This window comes from Girardinichthys multiradiatus, chromosome 2 (assembly GCF_021462225.1).
Source record: "Girardinichthys multiradiatus isolate DD_20200921_A chromosome 2, DD_fGirMul_XY1, whole genome shotgun sequence".
NCBI lineage: Eukaryota > Metazoa > Chordata > Actinopteri > Cyprinodontiformes > Goodeidae > Girardinichthys > Girardinichthys multiradiatus.
The window spans coordinates 29,287,165-29,313,136 of record NC_061795.1 but is presented as its reverse complement, the minus strand read 5'-3'; the positions used below and the strand labels follow the sequence as shown (position 1 = coordinate 29,313,136).

Here is a 25,972-nt window from a genome sequence, read left to right as displayed (position 1 = left end):
ACATTCTGCCAGGCTCACCATCTTGATTAAAAGGATTATATGCTTCAAGAAGATTGTTATAATTATTCATTTTGGCCAAAGCATATATGCACATTTAAATTCAGGCCAAACATCCATACTACCTTTTTGTTGAGGGTTTCTATAAAGTCTGGAAATGTACAGTTTGTATTAAGTATGCTCCAGATCTGGATTAAGTATGGAAAAGGCTGAGTTTACACAGACAGGGGAGTTCAAAAAAATATTTGTTACCTATATACGTTAGTGCCTATCCAATACCACATCCATCCGTCCATCCATCAATTATCATTTATCCATCCACCCCTTTGCTTATCATTCAATCATCCTTCTGTTAGTTCATCATCCAAATATCCATTAATTCATCTGTCATCATCAATTTATCAATCCATCAAATAATTCATCATCCATTTATATTTTCATCTATCTATCTATCTATCTATCTATCTATCTATCTATCTATCTATCTATCTATCTATCTATCTATCTATCTATCTATCTATCTATCTATCTATCTATCTATCTATCTATCTATCTATCTATCTATCTATCTATCTATCTATCTATCTATCTATCTATCTATCTATCTATCTATCTATCTATCTATCTATCTATCTATCTATCTATCTATCTATCTATCTATCTATCTATCTATCTATAGGGACCCTGTTGTTTTTTCTGTTACAAATGTAAAATACTTACACTTTAACATAAGTTATGTAAATGTCAGTTAAGAAATGTGTTTTGTTTCTCTTTCTTCCAGTCTGTAGCCCGAGTATTGACATCCGGAATGACATAAGTGAATTCAAGCGTCTTGAAAACTGCACGGTGTTGGAAGGTTACCTACAAATTGTTCTAATCAATGAAAAGACGAGCAACATCAACCAGGAGGACTTCCGCACCCTCAGCTTTCCGAAGCTGACCGTCATCACCGACTATCTGCTGCTGTTTCGCATCCCTGGCCTGGATAGCCTCAACACGCTCTTCCCCAATTTGAGTGTCATTCGGGGGCTTAACCTCTTCTTCGGCAATGCTTTGGTGATCTACGAGATGACCAGCTTGAAGGACCTTGGCCTGTACAACCTGATGAACATCACCCGTGGAACTGTGCAGATTGAAAAGAACCCAGAGCTCTGTTACCTGGACTCAGTGGACTGGTCTCTGATCATGGACAGCAACGTTAATAATGTTATAACACGGAACAAGAAGTCAAAGGAGTGTGATGATGTTTGCCCAGGCATCATGGAGGATAACCCTATCTGTCAGAGGACATTGTTCAAAGACAACAATGACTACCGCTGCTGGACATCGAATCATTGTCAGAAAGGTAATCTGATTTCAGTTTTTCCTCTATAGCAGATGGTAATTGTTGCTTAGGCTTGTGAAATGAGCAAGGATTATCCATTTTGTGCACCACAAGCATGGTAAATGTAGACAGTTTGAAGTTGACAGCCCTACAAACATTTTAAAATTGTATGTAACTTTGACACTTTGCAAATGCCATGAATCTATGTATAGTTTTTCCCTTGTTTTGGTCAGGCAGTTCAAACATTTTCCACCGTGTTCATCACACAGACCTGTTCTTTAGATTGGGCTGTTTATAAAAGGAAGGATGGCGAAGCAATATGCAGCACCAGGTATTTCAGTGAGACATACCCGGTTGAGGTTAAAGCAGCTCTGCCAAGAAATGAGGTAGTCTAGCAGTCTGGAACATGTCAGCTAAATATTTGCCAGAGGGACATTTTGAAATCTGTGAAAAAGGGGTTTATTGAAGAATCTGGGGGAGCATTGTCCTCGTTGAACTTTAGCCCTGTGGTAGGGTTGGGCTTTTTTTGCTGAAACAGTTCAGAGGAGGGTCATAAATCATCAAATAAGGTAAAAAAGATAACATATTTGGATAGTAATATACACTGATAGCATTTTTATAAGGAAAGTGAAGGAAAACCTCTATCCTATGCCTTGAGTTCAGCAAAACGTGTTGAATCAGTGTGAAAGTTCATGGAAGCCATTTGTTGCGCAAGGTAATAAATGTGGACATACGTCTCTGGCACTGTTATGTTAGATTTGACATTCAGCACCACATGTGGAGTCAAAACAGACATTTTGTGCCGTAACTAAAACAGAGAGACAGAGAAATTTATATTGTAAAAATATCAAATTCAATTCAGTTTTATTTATTTAGCGCCTATTCATAACACGTCTCAAGGCACTTTACAAAGTCAATTCAGTCGAATCATACAGATTTCAAGTCGGGTACGTACATTCCAATTAATCCAAAATATCAAATAGTGCAGTCAGATGCAGTTTATTCTTCAAATTGGTTAAAAGGTTTTTCTACCTAAGGAAACCCAGCAGATTGCATCAAGTCATTGACTTGCAACATTCAGTCCTCCTAGTCCTCCCATCGCATGTAGCGATGTAGTGGTGTAAAATTATGTAAATTTCTGCTTTCATTTTGTTTCTCAGCTATAGTCGATTGCAAAAGTATTAATATCCTTTGCAATATTCCAGAGTTTGCAATGAGAATTTTATTTGCATTATATGTGGTAGACCAGCACAAAGTAGCCCATAGTTGTCACCTAAAAGTAAAAAGATACATAGTTATTTCTAAGTAAACATCTATAAAGTGTGACATGTTCAGCCCATTTTACTCTTATACTCTGAAATAAAATCAAATGCAATCAATTACCTTACAAAGTCACCTAATTAGTAAATTGAGGTCAGTTGTGTATTATGTTATCTCTGTATAAATCCAGCTGTTCTTAGAGTTTTGTTGCATCTTGAGGACCAAGAAATACACTAGACAAAACACTAAACAAAAACCAACAAAAACTGGATAAAGGAAATCACAAAATTGTTAAATATTGTTGAAATGTTGAACTAAAGCCAATACATTAACAAAAGTGTTTTGTAAGGCACTATTTGTCAAATAATTGTGGGAATAGGTTGCCTCAGCCACCAAAGCCCCCACCCCTATTCTTCTTTTTTAATTGTCCTCAAGACCTGTGTGCAGCTCCCATGGTCAGTTCAGATTTACAAACAAACTCGGGGTCTCTGTGGGAACCTGCAGAACAAATAGTGGAAATAAAACATGCGTTTTTCCCCTTGAGACCACATCTTTTTCTGCTGCATTTATTGTTTGTCTGTGTTTATTCTTGGATAGGTTGACCTGTCGGGAGTTTCCCGCAATTTTATCAACCGCTTAATTCGTTCACAACTGGCCGTATAAAATAAATGTTTAAATCCCTTTGTTAAAGGACAAAAAGGGTTTTAAGAGATAACCACATTGTAAACGGTGCAATGACACAATTTTATTCTTTGCACCATTGATGCTTATGTGGTGTTTTTGCTGAGTTGCTCTTACACAGCAGACCTGAGAGAAGGAGTGTTGTTTAGAGCAGTTTGCCTCTCTCAGAGGCCCTGGCCAAGGTCAGGGTAAACGTATTCATCTGAAGGGCCTTGAAGTATCAAGACTGCAGATACACTTTGGTTTAAAAAGAGTTGATAAGCAGTGTTTGGGTGAGATGTTTTTCAAGCAATAATAAGGCAGAATGAAGGTAAAACAGACCGGGGTTGTGCTTTGATATACCAGGAGTTGGGTTTCAAGGTATGAGGTGTTTTTCTCCTATCCCCCCCCCCCCCACCACCTCTATGCATAATGCATAATTGCCTTGTTTTTCTCCAGTACAGATGTTCCTTCAAGGGCATGCGGTGGTTTTCTAGTCAATACTGCTCAGTATTCTCTTTAATTACACTACATGAGGAGGAGCGCTGTCTGCTAGCTGACTACTGTAGCCTCTGGGCCTTCAAGTTCTCTTCAGAGCTGAAAAAAAGCTTTTTTTCTTGTTCCTTTGTTTGTTTGTTTGTTTTGTTTGGATATGTACATGTTATCAACATTATAACAACATTGTATACATTATAGAATAGTTTTGCATATTTAAAGGAGTTGGTGGAAGTATAAACTTATTTATTCCAACTCATTCTCCATCCATCACCATTTTCATGCCTAACTGTCTTAATTTATATGGCACAGACATTAAAAATGAGTATATTACAATATACATTCAATAAATATTTACATATTTATCATTCTTATACATCTTGCAGTAGTCTTAACATTTAAATACATATGCTCCTGTAAAGAGTACTTAACTAAAATGTATACTAATGACTACAACAGCAATACCAATAATCATTCCTTGTATTATGATAAACATATTTATGTAATGAAACAATGATAATACTTGTATTACCTTTAATAATAGTACTAATAAGATTTAAACAATTATTACTCATTGTATTCTTTATTGCCCCTATTCTTTTATAATGATTTGAAGTGTTTCATGTAGGTGCAGGCAACATGGACTTCAAATTGTATCTTGACATTGCTGTGGTATGAAAACGATAAAAGTGATGATAAATATTATTATTAACTTCCTTTCAGTCTTTTTTTAGGTAGCTGTGTGGCTTTGACTTCATGTCACAGCAATCTTAGAGCCACAAAACACAAATATGCCTATTTTGACATGGGCTTTTTAAGAACACCAGTTACATAAAGAAAGAAGTCTGATTTATATCACTAAACTGCACCCAGTAACTGCATTTATTGTATTTATTGATATTTATTGATGCTCTCGTGAAACAAACGGTGGAAAAAATGTAAAAGTAACAATCCCAACAATACAGACAGTTTTTGGTGTTTTTAAATATTATTATTTGGAATTTATCGTTGTCACGATAATTCAAAATTCTTACCATGATAAGAAATTTGTCTCGATAAATGATACGATAAATGCCCACCCCTAGTTTTATTTTGGACACCACATTCAGACTGTTCCACAGTTTTATTTCATTTACTGTAACAGAAGTTTGTTTTGGTGGTTCAACTTAAAAAAAGTTAGAAATTTATATCCACCCTTGTTCAGGAGAAACCCCTCCCTTCTTCTAAAAAGTTTTTTAATGTCTTATTATATTAGTTTATTTTTTGATTTAAACTAATAATAATTGTAATTTTACTGTCAATAAGTTTAAAAAATTTAGATTTTTTAAAATGTGTGTCAGTATCCCCCTGATAACCAACCTTATTAATTACTTACTAATGTTTTTTTGTAATGTTATTAGTGACTGTAGTAAAGTTTTGTAATTGTTGCCCCAAAGCTCTGCACAATAACTTGTATTTGGTAAAACTGGAGAACAGTACAGAATGTGGAGTGCCTTTTGTTCTAGTGTGAGTTTTGCTTAATTTGGCAGAGATGCTTTTTGATACTTTACCTTAAACAGATTTAATATGAGGTTCCCAGTTCGTTTGTTACATCCAACAGTTGTTCGACATCATCTCCAGCACAGAAAATGTTGGTCGTCAGCAAATGGTACAATTTTCATCATGTCAAATATTTTACATAAACCTTTTACATACATTATAAAAAGTTTTGGCCAAGCACAGACCTTGGAGAACCCCGCAAGCCATGTTCAAGCATTCAGAACAAACATCTCCAAACTTCACATACTCATGTCTTCAAATAACTTTGGACCCAATACAAGGCACTTCCCCTAATCACATTTTGTTCCAGATTATTTATCAGAAACTCATGATTGATTGTGTCAAATGCCTTCTTGATGTCCACAAACACTCCAGTAGTAGTTTTCTTGTTATCAATAGCAGCTAATATTTATTCTACCATTTCTAAAATGGCTAGAATTGCTGAATGTCCTGATCTGAAACCACACACACTTTCATTATTCAATGTATTTAATTTTTGTTCAGTGTTTAGACATTGGTTTGCTATGTATTAGATCAGGGAATGTTGATGGTAATGTGAAACTGAATTGAATATTCACGGTAAATGTTGGATAAAGATGAGTGGGAGTCAGTTGTGTTGCTAAATGGAGACTGGAGCAATGGGTGCTTCTTAGAGGCAGGTAGTGATGCAGAAAAAGGAAGTTCTGAGAGGTTCTACACAGGGCAGACTCATATACAGACTCAACAGCAATCTGTGAGTGAAAGGCATTTCTATGTGTTGAATATAATCTCTCTCTCAACTTGTTTTCCTCCTCTTCTTTAAACATCTTCTCCTTTGGCTTCAATGTCATTGTTTCTCCCCACTATTTCTGTTCATTTTCCTCCTTTCCACTTCACTTAGCCTCAACTCTGAGTGTCCTTGACAGAGGTTCTGCTGGTGTTTCCTGCTCTATTTTCACCTCCCTCTTTCTGCAGGGCTTATCAAACGCCATTAACAACCTCGGTTGTCCGATATCTCCACTGTGTATTTGTTGGAGACCTTTTCTTACTCGCTCTTATTTGACCAGACCCTGGATCTTTTGACATTATCCAAAGGACTTAAAAGATGTCTGGGCTGGGTCTGTGTTTTGCCCTCTGCTGATGGGCCTCAGCAGAAACCAAGCTAAAAAGAAAGACCTGTGATGGTTAGTCAGATGAGCAGACAGTTCTTGTATGCCTGCCCCACTTCAGGTGTCGTTGGTCTTCTTAGTTCCACAGGGAGGCACATGTTCCTCGACTCGCGAGTTCTCACAGAGCTCACTTTTCTTCTTTATGCCATCAAATATTAACTTATGGTATGCTGGGGGCCACATTCAGTTTAGCCTATCTGATCCAAAATAATACCAGTGATGTAATGTTTATTTTGTTCAACGATCAAGATGTTTGTATGTTAACAGACTTCCTGATAATGAAAGCAGACAACATGCCTGACTCATGGCTTGTTTTTGTCATTGTTTCTGCTGCCCTGAATTTAACTATATCAGCATGAGTGGGATACAGTTTGTTGAGCTTGGCTTGAAAAGTAAGAATGTTGGAATGAAGCAACCTTTTTACAGGCAAGAAACACAGTGATGGCTAGCTTTGTTTTAATATAGTGGCTGACAGAAATGACAGTTGATGCTACTTTTGTTAAGAGTAAAAAATACTGCATACATACAAACCCCTGGCAAAAAAGTCAGCACATCTGTTGGAATGTCACGTGTTTCTGTGTCTATAAATTGTGCAGATTGGATTTTGACAATGTTTCTTGGAAAAGTAACAACTGAATTGCTTTTACTAACAGTGTAATAGTTTTATAAATCATAAACCGTGTTTGAAAGAATCTATAATTATAAGTCTATATATTTTTTTATTTTTTATTTTTTGCGGCAGTAGTGGGCTTTATTTTTGTTATTTAAAAGTAGGCAGACCGGAAGTGGGGTGAAGAGAGGGGAAAGACATGCACCACAGGTCAACGGGGTCAGGACTCGAACTTTGGGACAGGAACAGGACTGAAGCCTCGGTATATGAGTCGCGCGCTCTTCCACTTCGCCACACGCCGCTCCCATAAAGTCTATTTTTGACTGGTCCATATATTGTTTTAATTCTTGTCCCAATCGAAATTGGTTCCAGTCCCAAAAAACACTGAAATTGCTCATTTAAAAAAAAATTTTTTTTATTAGTTTTTATGAATCATAAACTGTGCTCAGTTGAATGTAGAATTATTCAGTTCAGGGTCAACCAGTAAAGCTACTTTAGATTTTGAACTAGAGATGAATAATTACCATCCTTAAAGCACAGGACTTGGCAACTTCACTGTTTTTGTGTTGATCAGAAGCTAATGCTAACTTTAGTGTTAGTAGCCAGTAGCGATGTTCTTACAGAGCTTTCAAACTGTTTGTATCTTTAAGTTTTAATTTTTTTCTCTGTGTCCAAAATTAAATTTAAAGATGGTGGGAGCTTCTTCAGTGCTTATACAACCGAGAGTTATCAGTTAGGCACTTTAAGACAGATGAGTCTTCAGGGATTCACATTTTGCATATTGATCGTATAGTTGGCTTCGTTGGACAGCTCAAAATGTCCTTTTTGCCCACAAATCATGTGGCTGAAATGAAAAAAACTCATAGAGAGTGGTGGGGACAATGTTTAATTGTAAAAGAAAAAGAAAATGTGGGTTACCCACAACTTACATTGTCATAGTGATTTTCAGCACATTACACATTTTTGAGTTTCTGATCAGCCTGCTACAGGTTAGAGTTTATCAAACGTATCTCCTGCCATTTTCTTGATGCATCTCTCATGATACGAATGTGTTGATAAGAAAAACAAGGTCTTTCACTGCACCAGGGTCTGCTGTTTTCCATCTTTTGCTGTCCAGTGTATGCAAGAAGAGAGGCTGCAGCTGTTTACTGAAACCTGTAAAAACCCCTCATCAAGTTGTTTCTTTATTTCTTTCAGTTACTTCATTGTCTCAGAATAAAAATAGAAAATAAAAACCCCTTGTTGTTGCATGCAGTATAATTAATTTAATAACGCCAAAGAAGTACCCAGCAGTATTCCCTAATGCACATCTTGCAAAGTGACCTGTGAAATGCGCTGTGCCGAACCCTGTGCTGTTACCCTAATGCTGCGAATTCCAAGGCTCTCATTTGCTGTTATGAACATTCAGAAATCGAAGAAAAACATTCAGTTTCAAAGAAAGAGTTGTTTCTTTGTCCCCTTATTTCAATATGTATTCTGGGTTTTAATGGTGGCCTACTGTGGTATTTTATTTTAATAACACCTTCTTCATTGGGTGAAAACACTTTGAAAAGATAATATTATTCAGGAAAATAATAAAAGTAATTAAGAAAATATCCCAAACTATAAGACCTTTGCTTGAAAATAGATTTCTGAGGGCATGAGTCTCTTCTGTTTTCCTTCTGTTAAGATTTATCCCACAAAGATTAAGCTGCATAGAAACAGTGCAGAATGTGTACTTGCTGAAGGCCAGATTGATATTTACACATAGAGCATGTATGTTGGATAAAACGTCTCTGCCCCTTTAAGTATATAAGGCAGAAATTCCTGTTGGCTTACTCATTGCACGTGTGAGGGGATAAAGAGGGGGAAATGCACCGCACAGACGGTATGTGTAGACTGTCTGTGCTAGGTCATACAGAGACTGTTTGTGTCTTATTTGCTTTTATGAATAAAAACGATCGATCTGAGGTCTATTCTTTGTTTTTGGGCTTGTTGTTGCTGTAAAAGAACTGGGGTGGGCCCTGTTCACAGATAAAGAAGAGCTTCAAAATATTTAGTGGAATCTCTGGACCTTATCAAAGTCCTGCGGTTTCAGGGACAGGAAACTCAAAAGAGCTCAGATTCCAGACTTTGTAGTACAGTGCTTTCCTCAGGGCACATTTAGTGCCATGACTCAGTGTCCGTATGTCCGCTGTTTTTGCTCGCCTGCTTTTGCTTTTATAAAGCAGTGGCAGGGTGCCAGTGTTAATACTTAAAAGGTGTCACGCATGTTGATCAAACTCTGTCATACCTTAACCACAATACAAACATTGCAATAACAGTCATGCCCTTTTTTACTCTTCATTACATGACTACAGCTCTGTGTGGAAAAAGGAAAGTGGACAGGCATTATTACTGCAAAGGCTCTTCATCATGGAGACCTGAACTAGGGATTTATGCAACTCATGAATCCACAAGAGTCTCGTTTAATTAACTTTTAACCTGCATTGTTTCTGTTTAATTTAGTTTTATTTCAATAGCGCCGTTCAAAATTGAAGTCATTTCAGGTCTCTACAAAACAAGTATGTTCAGTTATTTTTAATTATACACCATCCACATGAATCTAGTGTAGTCGGATTCAGATTCAAATCTAGTTCAGTTGTTTAAACATTTCATCTCCATGCAGTTGCATTACAGTTCAATTCCATTATAATGAGTGCCTTTATTCTTGTAGGTAAAATATTACTATAAACATTGCCCCCATATTCTCTTTTCTAAGTTTTAATGGCTCTTAAAGATGTGCCTTTACCCTGTGGGTTTAAAACGTTACCATATACATGTGACTCCAACAGACAAAGACACATTCCACCATGCTTATTTGTGTAAAGACATTGGTCAAAATGCATTGTAAGTAACATGTAAGCGTTGCACTTGTTAATCCACAGAAAAGCAAATACTTTAAGCTTTTACCAACATACTTTGATGGGTGAAATATTCTTCTGTTTGTTGATGACTTCATGTGATTCAGTTCACATTCGTCGCATTGTTTTTTGTGTAGTTATCCTATCCCCATTCACTATCCACCATTCCTGCCATTCCTCTTCAAGGGTTTTGCTGCATTTGTCCCCTTTGGATCCCTTTCACAAATGATATTCATGGTATTTGCTGGCAGAGGTTCGTCACACATGCTCTAAATCAAAACCTTCCTGACCGAGTTCTCAGAACCTGAGCTCTCTTAAAATAAGGGGAAAACATAGTTTGGTTACAAATAGTTTTTCTGCTCAGTTGTTTTTATTGGTTGCATTTTAACTTCTTGAGCTGCCGGGGGTGGATATTTTTTTGCTTGCCTCATACCTCTAATGTGTTTTCAGTTTCTTGCAAATGCAAGTAACTGAAAACAAATGCAAATGCCAATAATACTTATATTCAATGTTGATAGCAGTGTCCTTTCTTGGGAGAATTTAAACTTGTGAGCTGGCACAATTTTACCAAATCGTTATGACATGGCTGCACAGTGTGTTACTGTCCATGTATGAACAGCAGACTGTATTGTTCATTGATAGCTGGGCTGTGCAAGTTTATCCAACTCATGTCCTCTGTGGCCTATAAAGATCTTCTCTCTAAGCACCGACAGATTAGCCCCTTTTTTCCTGAGGGTTGCTCTAATCAACTCAGTTGACCAAATTAGGACTCATGTGACTTGTTGCCAACACCCAAAGAGACTGAGCAACACTTGTGCTAAAATCCAGATACCCAGAGAATCCCACTGACAAATAAAAGTTTCTTCTTCTGCTTAAATCTCTACCCAGGTACATCAGTTCTTGCCAGCCTATCACTTGGTGGCACAAACATATTACACACACATCCAATGCTTACAAAGGCTTCCCTATATTCACACATACACACATTGAAGGCTGGCAAAATGAAGTAACCAGATATTTAACATGCTGTATTAAAAGAGACAGCTGTTATTTTTTTTTTTTTTTTTTTACCACTAACAATACTGGTGTAATTGAATCAGGTTTGTAAGCTGCTTTGTCATGTACACCTTTTCAGGTCAGCCCATGAGTTTCTAGGGGACTGATATCAAGGCTTTGTGATGGCCACTCCAAAACATTGACATTGTTGTCCTTAAGCCATTTTGTAACTAATTTGGGGGTATTTGTTCCCAATCTTTGACCCTTACCAGCTGATATCTTGCTTCAATATTTTCACACAGTGTTGTTTCCTTTTATTTGAAGTCCTTCAGTCGCTCCTGCAGCGAAATACCCAAACAACGTGATCCTGTCATCCCTGCACTTCACAGTTGGGATGGTGTTCTCAGGCTTGCAAGAGCCCACGTTTTTCCTCAAAATGTAACTATGGTCATTATGGACAAATACTTCAATTTTAGCAATGTCTTTAAAAATTATGGTGTTTGTCCCAGAGTGCATTTGCAAACTGTAATCTGGCTTCTTCCTCTATGGTCTTTCAGTCCATGAAGGTACAGGACTTGATTCATGATGGATGATGATGCTCTTTTGATAGACATATTTCCCACCAAAATGCTGTAGTCTCTGGGACACAGAACCTATCTCCTTACTAAACTTTATGAAGACTGGACATTCCCATGCTCCCATGCTGTTTAGATTTGCTTACTATTGCTTAAAAAAGATGGGCCAGACCAGTTCTCTTTCTGATATCTTGGCTGATTTATTTAATTATTTTTTATTCTATTTATTTATTCTTTTTTGTCAAACAAGAAAGTTGTTGAAAGTTTACTTATTTGAAGCCAGGACATCATCAGTTGAGCTTTTACTTAAAATTTTAAAGGCAAATTAATCTAATAAAAAGTTTTCTCATTACTCTGGCATTTAGCAAATACATATTTAGTTGATTCCGAGTGGCCTAAAACATGAATAAGTCTAATTGAGGATAATTTAATGTCAGATAACAAGGAAAAAAGTTGTATCTTTTAATAGAATGTATGTAAATATCTGTTTGCAGCTGTATGCATTCATTTTGCCAACCTGCACTTTGTGTATGTGTGAATGCATGTAAGCTTGTGTACGCATAAGTTGTGTGTGTAATATGTTTAGGCCACCCAGTGCCTCTGGTGATAGGCTGCCTGCTGCTTCCTGGCTGTGCAGTGCGGAAGCTGTGACTCATCCTTTACTCTCACCACTCATTCATAAATCTGCATGAATACTATAACTTCCGTGCAACACCACTCCTTCTCCAGCTCAGGCTGTGTTATGGCTTCCTCTTAGTCCTGGCTTACACTGCAGGAAGGGTGAAGTCTGTTGCTGCCTCTCTGTGATGCCCCCCCAAAGAGGTGAAACAGAAATGTGCCTCCTGCGCCTGCCCTTGGCACCTTGCTGCCTACCCCGGCTCTTTTTTTCTCTCTCTCTCTATAGAGCTCAGGCCAGAGCAGCCATTTACTCACAGCTTGGCTGCCTTGGCAGAGACTCCTGGGAGATAATATGCCATGCCTGCAAGTAAGCTCTGAGAGCACGGGTTAATACCACAGCGGAAAAAAGAAATCCCATGCTGACAAATCTCTCCTGCAGAAGTGAGGATGTACGCTGGGGTGCCACAGAGAGAGGAGCGTATTCTGCTCTGCCAGAATACTTTGTCAGGTTCACTGAGGTCATAGAAACACTGCTCCTTATTATCTCCCAGTTATGTGTGTGATAAAGGCATCTGAGCTTCAACCCTATACCTATTCCTTCACACATGCCTGAAAGGCACACTGTGCCTTGCAAACGTATAGAACTTCTTCACATTTAGTCTCTTTGCTACCACCAGCTTTTAATTGAAATTTTATGTGATAAACCAACAAGACGTAGTGCAAATTGTAAAGTGAAAGGAAATGATACATAATCTCCAGGTTTCTTTTTTTTTTTTTTTCAGATTTTTATTTTTACAAATGAAAATCTGAAAAGTGTGCCAGCTGTTTGTATCCAGCCCCTCTGAGTCAAAACAATGTAAGACCACACTTTCCTCCAATTATAGTTGCAAGTCTGTTGGGCTTTGTATCTTCCTATTTTGTACATAAAGGGACCATTAATTTCACACATTCTTGCAAAAGAGCTAAAGCTCAGTCAGATTGGAAGACGTATCCCTGTCTTGCCACTGATTGTCAATTGGATTTAGGCCTGAACTTTGACTGGACCATTCTATCGCATTATGTGCTTTGTGAAAAATCTTTCCATTGCAGCTCTGGTTGTATGTTAAGTCATTGTCTTGCTGGAAGGTGACTCTCTACCCCAGACTTTAGTCTTGCAGCCTCTAATGTTTCCCTGTATTTCTATCCATCCATCTTCCCATCAATTCTGACCTGCCTAACTGTCCTTCCTGAGTCTCTGTAGCTCCTCCAAAGTTACCATGGACCTCCTGGCTTCTTCTCTAAATAATGCTCTATTTTATAAGGTGGACAATGATGCCTTAATATGTTTGTAGTTGTTCCAGTCTTACTCTTTTCATCATAGATATTAATAAATTCTTTGTAGGATGTTCAGAGCTTGGGACATTGTCATAGAACATCCCCAACATTTTTTCTGGCATTTCTCGTGTGTTCCTTGGTCCTCATGACGATGTGTGTTCTCTAATATTCTGTAACAAAGCTCGGAGGCCTTTTTAGATCTGCTGTATGTAAACGGAGATTAAACTGTACAGTGGTGGACTCTGCTTACTCACGAGAGGCAGTTGGTTACACTGGATTTCATGTATGGTCATCCGAGTAAAAGATGTCACATTTTTCAGAATTTTCAGATTTTAAGTAGAGTTGTATCAACATCTGCTTCCCAAGTATGTGCACCTTTGTACTGGTCATAAATCCCAGTAAAATGCATTGAATTTTGTGGCAGTAGCGTGATTAAATTTGAAACATTCAAAGGCTCTATATTACGATATGCCAGCATTAACATTGGTATCAGGCAATTTTAGTAATTTTTTAACATATCAGTATCAGTCCCATAAGTAAAACTGGACCAAGATTAATAACCAGTGTTTATTTCCATCTTGTTGCCAAATGTGTATGTGTTTCGGGAGGGGGTTGGCCATGTGGTATTTGTTTGGATATGTGGCATGTGACAGTGATAGTGATACAGCGCAGTGTTGCAGGCTGTTTAACTGAAGCAGAGAAGTCATGTCAGGGTGTAGTCATTTTCACAGCTTTATCATATATTGATATATAATTAATATATAACTTTCATATTGGTGCATCCCTACGTTGTATGTGAATATTCACGCTTAAAGCTGGTAAAAGGTCCTGTTTTTGTTTCTGAGATCTTCTCCTATAGAGAGGACAGCGGTGTGGTCCTATTGATGTTCTGCAGAAGGTTGAATTTCTGTAAAATACAATAAAGTTCATGGTTGTAATGTGAGGGATATGGAATACTTAAAGGGTGAATACTTTTCTCAATCCTGATGTCATGGGAAGTCATGATTCTTATGGCTCCGGTGATAAAAAAGGCAGCTCATTCACACCAAGTAAGGATATGTCCTTACAACGTACATAAGACACAGGAAAAAATAATTGCATAGTAACTCATAGTCATTGCTTCTTGCAGCTGCTCAGAAAAGGGTGAATTGTGGTTTTAATACTTGTGTCTGTTCATGCTTTTTGAGTGTGCTTTTTTCTATAACAGATATACTGAACACGCCTCAGCGTGCCAGCAGTGATCTGCTGTCTTTTCTTCTTTGTAGCATGTGCACAATGAGGAGATGAAAGGGCATCATAAAATTACAAAGGAAACCTCATGAATTACACAGCTAGATGAAATGCCTTTGACAACCACGCACTTCCCCTCAAATACTTTCCTTTTTGTCCTTTATCCTAGCTTGAGGACTTGCATTATGTTTCTCCAAGCAAAGTTTGAATCATGTCAGCTTTGTTTAATTTGTCCTTCAAGTTGTTTTTTTTGTGTCAGTAATTAATAAAGTTACCATACCCACTCAAGGACTAAAATAAGCAAAGTTTAAAGTTCATTTCATAAAACACTATAACACTGCTAGGTGCGATTTGTGTAATGACTGGGGCAGGTCGGTGGGAGTTGGCCAGCCGCTATTTCAGCCAGCTAGGCTCAGAGCCATAATAGCAAATCGGACACTGGACTTCAAAAACATTAACAATAATCTAACAAAATCAATAAAGAGGAGAAGAGAGAGCATGTAAAAACATCCCTACACCGTGTTCTTTGGTCATTTAATTTTAAAATGGTATAGGGCGTGTTGTCCAACACATTTTATGTGTAGTGCTTCTATAGAGCCTCTGTGCTCCAATCTGTGCTTTCTTGGCTGCATGATGATTCATTTATAAACGCTCAAATTGAAGTTGGAAGTGATCGGGGCATTTATGGACGGTTGGAGGCAGTATGAAGAGTGGCATGTCTTTGAGGTCATATTGAGAATTTTTTGTGAAAATACCCTATGACTCATGCAGAAGTAATCCCTCTGATTCATCGCTGCTATCCTACTCAAAATACGTTGTGGCATGTTTAACTTTGTAGAGGTCCTGCTGTTGGTATTTCATGGAGCTGAAGATGTTTCTGTTGACGGGAGCAGGCATGCTGCCACCAGCTGTAAATGGATTTGTCCGGACCATAATTTTCTCTACTTCCTGGGAAGATCTGGAACAGTTAAATTAGGATGGGGCTCTGGAGCTGTGTCTTGTGATAAATGCTTTCTTGTCATGGTAGGACTGTAGTGAGTAGTGAATATAGTCGATGATGTTGGCTCTAATAATCCGTCAGTATTAATATTTGTAATTGATTATTTCTTATTTTTCTAAACTTTTAGACGAGAGTTGCAACTGTTTTCATCCAAATAGCCGTGCGTGCGCTGAGGCCTCTGTCTGTGCACCATATACACAATTAGTTTTTTCGTCATTCGATGGTTCTCTATGAGCATCACTTTCAAATCAAACATGTCAGATGCACTGGTATTCAATGTCAAGCTGAGCTAAAAATGTTTTTTCAAAGTTCTTAGAGGCCGAAGTGGTCTATAGTATGGGAGTACTTCAAGTTGGCCAACAACAAACAGGAGTTTGGATGCTCTGTAACGTTTCATTGCATCACCACAGCAGAACAACTTGATGCATGATAAGCGTCTAGAAAGAAAACCTCTACGGGCTTCTCTTGAGCCAGAAAAAAACAAAGCTAACGTGTTTTTTTTTTCCTAAAGCTGGGACATATTGCTTACTGCATTTTACAGTGAACGAGTGTTAAATGTATATTATATATTGATTGATATATTCTGTGCCTGCATGTGTTTATGTGCAGACGATCAAATTAATTGAACTTTATTTGAACTATTAATCACATTTAGCTGCATAGATAATTATGTTTATAAGAATGAATCAGAGTTACACTAGATACACACATAAATAATACATACAGATGTTAAATGTAACTTTATAAGGTTATTCTAAAGTTAAAAACTCCATAATTACATTTGATATACATTGTTTTTTCTTGTTCAGTCCTATTATAAACGGTATTTTCATTCATTTATTCATATATATATATATATACCATTTTGACTTTCCCTAATATAACAGACATACTGATATACTCCTTACCCATGGCGTGAATGTACAAACAGTTTCAGACTGTTTTGGGGTATTATTCCTAGTCTAGTACGTCTGCTTTCTGTCAGTAACAATAATGATGACTTGAGCCTTCCTTTCCTCTGCTTATCTTGTTTGGGTCGGATCTCGAAGGCCAGCGTAGCTGTCAGCGCGTGGCCTAACAGGCACAGGTGGCTGGGTCTTCTCTGACTTTGCCTGCCCTCTTGGCATGGCTCTCTTGGCAGACCAGTGGCTCCTTGGCTGCTCGCCTCCATGGGCCACTCCAACTCTGTAATCACCAGTTGGTGCTTTGTTAACATCGGGTTGGCCCATGATGAATTATGGCTCTCAGCTTTGAAATATGGCTCCTCCTGTGGAGAAATCCAATGGAGTGTGAAGTGGCGATCAGAATCCCGCGTATGTCTCTCCCTCTTAGCCGTGGACGTAAATACAGTGTTATTCATGACAACTCTCATAGTGATGACATCTTACTGGGTCAGTGCTGGTCGCCTCGTGATTGGCCACAGTGGAGGAGAGGAAAAGTAAAGTTAACGGGGATGGAGAGGAGGAATTGGAGGTGGGGTTGATGAAGACAAACCGTACCGCACCATGCATCAGTCAGACAGCAGCTTGTTACTGTGTCAGATAAATATAGAGCTCTCTGGAGCTCTCCTCTGCTGCTCTGTATTTTGCTTGAGGGGAGAGGAAGGCCGTGTCACCTGAGAGCTGTTGCTATCCTCACTCATCCTCACTAAATTGGCTTTAGATTTGCTGGGCATTAAAGATTTTGGCATCTTTGACGTGACAGATGGTGTAAAGTAAGGTGACCGTACAGTTTTGTCACTCCTGTTCTGTAACCTCCCTGGGTCGCCTGGATGACAACGCAGTGCTGACCCCATAATGAGATCAGCACAGAGATTTGTTGTTTTGGCAAGCTTTGAGTCTAGACAAGGGATATTGGTAATTTATTTAGAAAAAAAATTTATTTGGTGCTATAAAAAGCACCAACTTTCACGCCCACTAATGTGGTGTGAAAGAGATGAATCACAACAAAACATCTGTCTTATTTCATTCATACTTCAAATTTGTTGCATGGTACATTTTGGCAGTTACCCAAAGAGTAGAGTGGCAATAGATTTTTTTGGGCCAAAACTGATATCTGGTACTGACCTGGCAGAGCTGTTATTGAGACCCATTTGATATTGGTAATATTCGAAGGTTTCTGATGTAAAACATCAGGTCTGACTGTGTATTTGTAACTGTGCATCCTGTGTCGGCTAGGCTCTGCTGATGGAGCAAAAAAGGATGACTTGATGTGGGTCGGTGGAGAGGAGAGCTACATTGGTACAGCTTTCATCTGTTCAAGCCTCACGGGATTGATGAGAGGACATTCTCTGATAAGAATCCATTAAGACTTTTAAGTCCCAGTCTGGACTCACCCCTCCCGCATAGGTTCGGTGTGAATCACCCCCACCAGCCCGCTCCTAGTGCATCAGTTACCGAAAACAAAGCTTACTAGGCTTGTATGTGCTTGACTGTGAATCAGAAACCTGCTCTTTCTCTCTCAGGCTGTCTGATAAACACAAAAGGCCCTGGCCCCCTGCCTGCATGTAAACATCATCCTTCACATTTTATTACTCAAACTTGTTCAGGATACTCTTTTACTCCATCAGCATAGGTACCAGTTTTTTTTTTTTTGTGAACTTTCTGCTTTTAAAAATGACCGCTTCAACATTGTGAGCGAATGAAAAGTTGGATTTTCTGAACCTTTACCCTTCTTAGACGCTCTATCTGGTCTTCTATGCCCTGTTGTTGTTAGCAGATTTCCAGACCAGACATGTGCTCGCTTGTTAGAGGTTTGTTGTTACATTCCACCTTCCTCCCTGCATAATAAATGGTGTTATCTTGCAACCCTTTTCTCTTTTCTGCTACCTCCCTGTGTATGGGGAAATAACACCGATGATCCTGCTCAGGAAAAAAAAAACTAACTTTGTCCTGCTTTGACTTTCTCTTGCTAGTTTTGTAGTGCCTCTAGCTTTAGTTCCAAAATTTAATAAAAGTAACCACCCAGTAATATTGCCTTAGTGTTGTAAGGTAGCCAGAATGTAAAGCCCAAAGACCAACCTGTTTCAAAATTTTTTTTACAGTCTTTGTTTCTTCTTACTTTCTTTCATGAGATATCTGTTTGTCACTTCCTTCTTTTTTGTACCTTCAAATTGTTTCCTGTTCTGGTCGATGACATTTCTTTTGCAAAAATACAAAGGCTGATTTGAGTCTCAGTTTGTTTTTTCAAATATGAACCTAAGTTTTATTTTTCTTTTTCTTTTGAGAGCCCCAACACAAAAGGTTGGGACTTTTTTCCGTCATTAAGGTACAGCCCTCAGTCAACAGTGCCTTTTTAAAGAGATGGAGATTAACTTAAAACTCTCAGCTTAGTTTCCAGGAAAAAATAAAAACAAAACCCTGCGCCATTTATATTAGCCTGAACATCAGTCATCAGCTGGAAGGTGCATGAGCAGACATGTGCATCACCTCCTTTTAGTGTATATTACTCATACCAATATACTGTATGTATCTGCTGTTTCACAGGTCGCAAAGAAGCATTTATTCAACAAGCTGTGGCATCGTGATGCTCTTGTATTTGCTGTGCATGTGCAGCTTATTTATTTGCGTGGTACAGTGTTTTCCAAGGCTCTAATTGAAACATTTTTTTTTTTTTCAAATCTTTTCTGCTGCTAAATGTTTCTTCATTATAAAGACCTTATTTTTAAACCAGTGGTCATCTGCATTGCTGCATGTTATATAATATACAATTTCTATGTTTTTTATTTTATTTTTAAATTGTTCTCTGATTTTTTTTCCCGTTTTTTTCCTGTGTTTTTTTCATCTTTATTTCTAATTTCATTTAGTTTTGTCATAGATATTGTGGTGCTAGTGGCCTTTATTCACAGTATTTTAAACAGGAAAGGCACAGAGAGAGAATGAGAGAGAAGGGGGGAAGTCATGCAGCGAAGATCCGTGTTAAGGTAGTACAAATACTGACTGTTGTTTCGGGAACTCCAACTACTACACCTCAATGCCACCTTACACCTCACTTTTATTCTTAATCTTCTCTCTCTCTCTCTCTCTCACACACACATACACACTTTTCATCTTCATTTTTTAAATATATTTTTTTGGTATAATTTATGTATTTCTTTAATTTATATATGTATATATATTAGAACCTTATTTCACAATGTGATTACATGTCATCACTAGTGAGTTTTCTGGTTGGTGGAGGGTTGTTCATTCAATCAGTTCTGGACTGCATGCTGCAGCAGATTATGATCCAGATCTGGACCCAGTTTGGTTTTAACAACTGCAGTGTAGATTTTATTAGGATTGCCGTGGCAAACAAAAGGAACTTTAAATATATTTTTTACTTACTTCATAGTGTGTCTTGGTTCATTTTGTGCCCACTTGCTCTTTCTACACTAGCAGGTTTTTGAACCGATAACGAAAAGCCTGATGCAAGACCCAAAGAAACCAGTATACCTAAAACCTGAACAGAGCATGTATGCAAGACTATAACAAGAACCAAACTCCTTGTCTTCAGCATACGCATTGTTTAGTTTTTTTCTAAGACAATCTTTATATTTGCCAAACTATTAAAGATGCACATTCTGTTGTGCAATATTAGTATTGCACAGTATTTATATTTCAAGTGCAGTGCATTCCCACTTTGGTCATATGGATAAACTAAATGAAATCTTCATCACAGTTGCATGTTTTCTTAATATCTTGCAATCCTATTCGCTACAGTTAATTTAAAGCTATTTTACCGTATGACACATGTGTGTTTTAAATTTAGTTTAGGTACTAATTTTCAGTTATTATCAAGTGCAACTACAGTCGCTATAATATGCCTCAATCGGGTCCCCATTCAGAAAAAACAACTTGCTAGACAAACCACACAATGAGCAGAAGGAAAACACAGGAGCTTGCCATTATCAACGCATCTACAATGCTTCATTGAAAAACTACAGCAGACTTAATCAAGACAGCAGACTGATTACATCCAGACCCCAAAGTGGTTATGGAAGTAGCATCCTAGATTCCCATTTGTTTTAGCCATTTAGATACTGAAGCCATGAACTGACCCATAATTTATTTCCTGTACTCAAACAGGAGCCACATAAAGTGGAACTGCAACATGATGACATTTCTGGGAATATGGGCAGCCAGGGATAGAAAGCTGGAGTACAACAGCATGATATCTCCTGGTGTTGCGATAGTGATTTGCAGATACTGTCAAAACATGATCCGTCTATTTTGATAGTAAATTCAGATAAATTTGTATATCAAACCGAATCCAACTCTGTAGATAAATGTAGTTTTTTATAAGGCCCCCTATTTTGTGTGGAAAACTGTGTAAAAGATTGCTTACTTGATAGTGTGGATGCTGGAAATCAAATTTTGTGTCAGTTTAAAATTTCACAACCAAGTAACTTGTTTCAGAAAGCACAGATTTTCTTTGGTTTTCTGTCCTTCAGTCTCAAACAATTGCTCTTCATTTGGGGGGATACTGGATGATGGCTCACATGAACAGACATTCCTTTTGCTGCTTTCTGACAATATCTGCAAAGAAGCAATAGATTCTGAAGCCACTTTATTTTATCACTTACGTCTGAGAAAAGCCTGAAAACAAGGACCAAAGAACTCTTGATTTATCTCGACGCACTGTGAAGAGGATGCTGGACATAGTGAACGTTCTCCTTTCTGTCACTTTGGATTCCTGCTAGAAAACTGTCTCCATTGCTGATTTTTGCATTCGCAGAACATCAGCAGCACTCTGGTGTGTCAGTTGTGGGATAGTCGTAGGTTTACCTATTGTTTTGGTTTGCCAGTTTGGCTGCTGGGCTGGGATAAAAGCCACAAAGATGGAACAACTCTGTGGAGCTGTCGTGTTTTTTAACATTCACCGTTCCTGATCATAGAAACACTGCCCAGCTATATACCTTAGCTGTGTGAGAGGATAAAAGATCAAATGCAGCCTTAAAGAAGAATTTTTTCTTTGCATTAATAGATAAAGTAGAATAAATATTTCAGAGACCTATGTGGCATTTTTCCTCCAATGTATCCTGGAATTAATTAATATTATTTAATTAGCACTGAATATTCTAATAATAATGTTTTGAGTTGATAATGATTTTTATCTCTGTGAATTTTAGTTCAGCAATTTTTATTTTCAAGCTCTTCATAAAGGCCATTTAAAATTCAATTTTAATGTCTTGCAAAATTATTCATACCCCTGGACGTTTTCTACATTTGTCATATTACTGCCACACACTTTAATGTTGATGAGCACATAAAGTACATAATTAGGACAGTCAAGAGGAATGTTACCTTATAAAGTACACATAAAAATCTAAAAATGAGGCAAGCATTTTTCAATGATATTCATAAATGTTCTCCATCTAATCCCCTTGAGCTATTCTGCAGAGAAGAATGGGCAAACACTTTTTTGAAGCACCAAGCTGGAAGAGAAAACCCACAAAGAACTTGTGACAGTAATCACAGCGAAAAAGGTCTAGAGGATATTAAAACTGTAGCTGAATACAAAAGCATGCCACACTTTTCAGATTTGTACTTGTAAAAAAATAGAAAATGATTAATCCTTTTTCTTCCACTTTACAATTTTGCCTTACTTTTAAAAACGAATTCAAATGAAATATACAGAACTTTATGGTTGTTGCATGACAGGATGTGAAAAGTTCAAGGTGTTATTACTTTAACAAGGCACTGCAACTATATTTTCTCCTTACGATTTTTACATGATAATATTCTCCAGCAAACTCAATCTGTGTCGGAACAATTCTTCACATTGTCTTGAAAATCTATGTTTCACGTAGTATTGTAAGAAAATGTAAAAGTGTTTTTACTGAATTCCAGGTTGCTTGTATAGGTGCTCTCTCCGGCATGCTCTCTGGTGCTGCCATGGAGACAGACACCTCTGCATTCAGAGCTATCACTTACTGCCTGCGGCTGTCAAGAAAACGCTACACACAGGCATGTGTTTAAAACTCCTGGCTCCAAGGCAGTGGGAGGAAGCGGCCTCTCGGAATACAGCTAAATCCTCCTCCGCCGCCACCATCGTCTCTTTTTTTTTTTCAAATGCAACGACGGAGATGAAGCTCTTGATTTATGGAGTGAATAATAGCTAGGCGGGGGATGGCTTGCCAGACAGGCCAGCTACTGGAAGAAGAGAAGGATAAGGGTGAAAGTGAAGTCTAGGAAGAAGCAACTAGGGTTCAAAATTGTCCACCCAGCTTCAGGGTCCCACCTTACCACATGGTTAAGCTAAGAATCAAGTGATCAGCTGCAGTTGAAGTACAAAGAGAACATGTTTCTCAAAGCACAAGCAGCCAAAGTCATTAGTTGGCTGTATTTAATTTCCTGGGCACAGCATGCATTTGTATATATTTGTTTGTGTTTAAAAGACTGAACTGGAGTAAAGGGCCGCTGTCTGAGCATGAAACGCAGGCGGATCTTGCTGGGAAGTGTGCTTTTTTGTGATTTGTTTTTTTTTTGTGTTTTTTTTTTGCTTTTGCACTTCTTTTTATTTTTTTTTCTTCCTGTCAACTAACTGACACACCCATTCCAAGAATCTCTGGTGGTTTTACTAATTTAAACTTTCTCATGTAAATGTTGAACCTCTAAATGGCCCAAATTAACTTTATCATCCTGCAGACTGATTCGGGAAAGAGACTAGACGGGCCAGTTTTGGGAATATTGTGCAGCCTAAATGTTCGACAGAGGAGGTCTTGCATGTCTGCTTTTGTGGTGGAAAAGGCTGTGTTTGTGTGTAAAGAGGTGGAGCAGTAGGTGGGGTCTGAAGAAGCAGCGGCGACTACTCTTAAGAGAGTCGCCTGCTCTCTGCCTCTTGGCAGCAAACTTGATCAGCGAAGGAAAATACATGCTCTGCCTTTACAATGCAGGTCTTTGTCTCTGTTCGGCATCAGAACCATCAACTATTTTGGAAATAGTTTCCAGCTTATTAAAACGGTTCCAGACCGTGACTTTTGAACCAGTGAGTTTCCACTTAATGTCTTGGCATACTTCCCCATCTTAGGTCTGCTGCGGGCATCTTCAGAGAGTTGAGGCTTTCTGGTAGAAATTTATCTACCGGTGTTGTTTTTTGTTCTTTTTTTCTCCCTGCTCTCCTTCCTGATGGCCCCTGACTTTGATCAACTGTGAGGATCATAGGCTTCTGGCCTCATACCCTCGCTGCCTTGTGTCATTGTTCTGAATGAGCTTCTCTCTTCAGCAGAAATGAATTAGGCTTTTTGTGCCACTGCCCTCTTACAAGTGTCATCAACAGTGTGTTAGTGTACTTTGGACTCTATCTAAGCTAAATCACAGTGGCTGTTAAGGAATTCAATGACATTTAACTCACTGTGACCCTTAAATAGGAATCACATTATTCTCTAAAACTGTCTGTGGATTTGAACTCACATTAAAAGATTAGATTGGCTGGATTTCTTTCATGGAATGTTCCTTCATCTGTGTTTTATTTAACCAGATTATCTTTCTCTGCTATCATTCTTGAATTGATATCTTTGGAGGTATTAGGAGCGTAAACCCCCCTGTGTTATTAGATCCAGAATCTTTTATTGCCTTTCCTGTCCATTAACTTTGTGTCTGTAAATACTGAATAAATGACCATAAATCTGCTAACTTAGTTTTCTCAAGTTGGCTTCTCCGTGAAACTGTTCAGCTTCTCTTGGCAGATCATCTCGATTCAATTCAGTTACGATTCTTCAGTTCATGATTCGATTCATATGTGCTGCCCCTGACCTGTTTAGAATATGTAATAAAACTCTTCTAATTACTTCTGGTCTCTTTTCCAGTCTCTGAATGTCCAACAGTTCCCTCTTAGGTCCACAAAAATATACATTATAGCACTTCAACGTGCAGTGGAGGAAAGCAGTAGGGTTCTGTGACTTGCAAATGTATCCATACTTCTTTTTCTTATTCTGTCAAGTTAAAACCACAAACCTCAATATATTTTATTGCAGTTTTATGTGCTTGACTAACATACAGGTGAAAATAATTTTACAGTTGAAAGAAAATCATTTCTTGTTTTTATTTAATTTCTTTTTTTTTTTGCATATAAAAATATGCAATCAGAATCAGCTTTATTGCCAAGTTCATACATACAAACAAGGAATTTGACTCCGGTACACATTGCTCTTTGGTTTTGTTTTTGCATTACAGAATATACATATTTACAATGTACAATATACACATGTGTAAATAAAAAGGTGCATTTGCAACATCTGTATGCTGTTGTTTGGTACTATATTAAATGTTGAACAGAGAAACAGCCTGGGGGAAGAAACTGTCTCTGTGGCGGCTGGTTTTAGTGAACAGTGCTCTGTAGCGGCGGCCTGAAGGTAAAACTAAACAGTTTATGTGCAGGGTGTGTGGGGTCTGCAGAGATTTTAGCAGCTCTTTTCCTGACCCTAGACCTGTATAAGTTCTGGATGGAGGGAAGGTCAGCCCTGATTATTCTCTCTGCATTCCTGATTATCCGTTGCAGTCTTGGGTTATGTCTCGACCAGAACAATTTTTTACAGCCATTCCTCTTCATCAAATAGCTCAGGCTCAGTCAGTTGGAACAGAAAGCATCTGTGAACAAGAAGTTTCAAGTTTTGTCACTGTTTCATAATTTGATTTAGCTTTCACTGGACAATTGTAAAACAGATATTCTTTGATATAAACCTTTTTATTTTAGCATTGGCTGCATATTTAGGGTCATTGTCTTGCTGGAAGGGGAACCTCTGTCCCTGTCTTAAGTCTTTTGCAGACTCTTAGCAGGCTATGTTTATCCGGGATTGCCCTTTGCCTGCTTAAAGAAAAGCATCCCCATACCATGGTGCTGCCACCACCATATTTCATAGCTGGAATGCTGTTTTACTGTGATGCGTAGGGTTAGCTTTTCAACTCTGCACTCAAATCGTTAAGAAACTAATAAGGACCTCGTCAACAGAGGTTGTGGAGTCCTCTTTACCGGATGTGCGGAGTACAAATAAGCAAATTATTCCTACAACTTTCATTTCATTTTAGCATCTTGTTGAACTAGAACTATGCATTAGATGGATGCATCTAACTTTTTGAATCAGAACTCTGACAACATCTGACATTGAAATTGCATATTCCAATTTATTCTGATCGTTATAGTTCGTTGGTGTTTTGAAACCAAATTACCATAGCAACATCCCCTTCTTTAGTCTTCAGGATGGCAGTTGGGCATTTTTAAACTGACTGTGCTGTGTTGGCAACAAACTCTTCATTATAGCCCGTCCTTGCATTTATTCAGAAGCATTAACAAAGAGATGCAACTTAGAATCAAAAGATTTCCACCCATCTACTAAACTGACAAT

General features: G+C 38.1%; 1 protein-coding gene across 1 annotated transcript in view; it reads left to right on the top strand.

Annotated features, from left to right (window-relative positions):
* igf1ra (insulin-like growth factor 1a receptor) overlaps positions 1–25,972 on the top strand; it is a 111,118-nt gene that overhangs the window by 11,155 nt on the left and 73,991 nt on the right. The window contains exon 2 of the mRNA XM_047393261.1: positions 779–1,342. Within this exon, the coding sequence (XP_047249217.1) occupies positions 779–1,342 (564 nt within the window). The remainder of the gene's footprint in view (positions 1–778; positions 1,343–25,972) is intronic.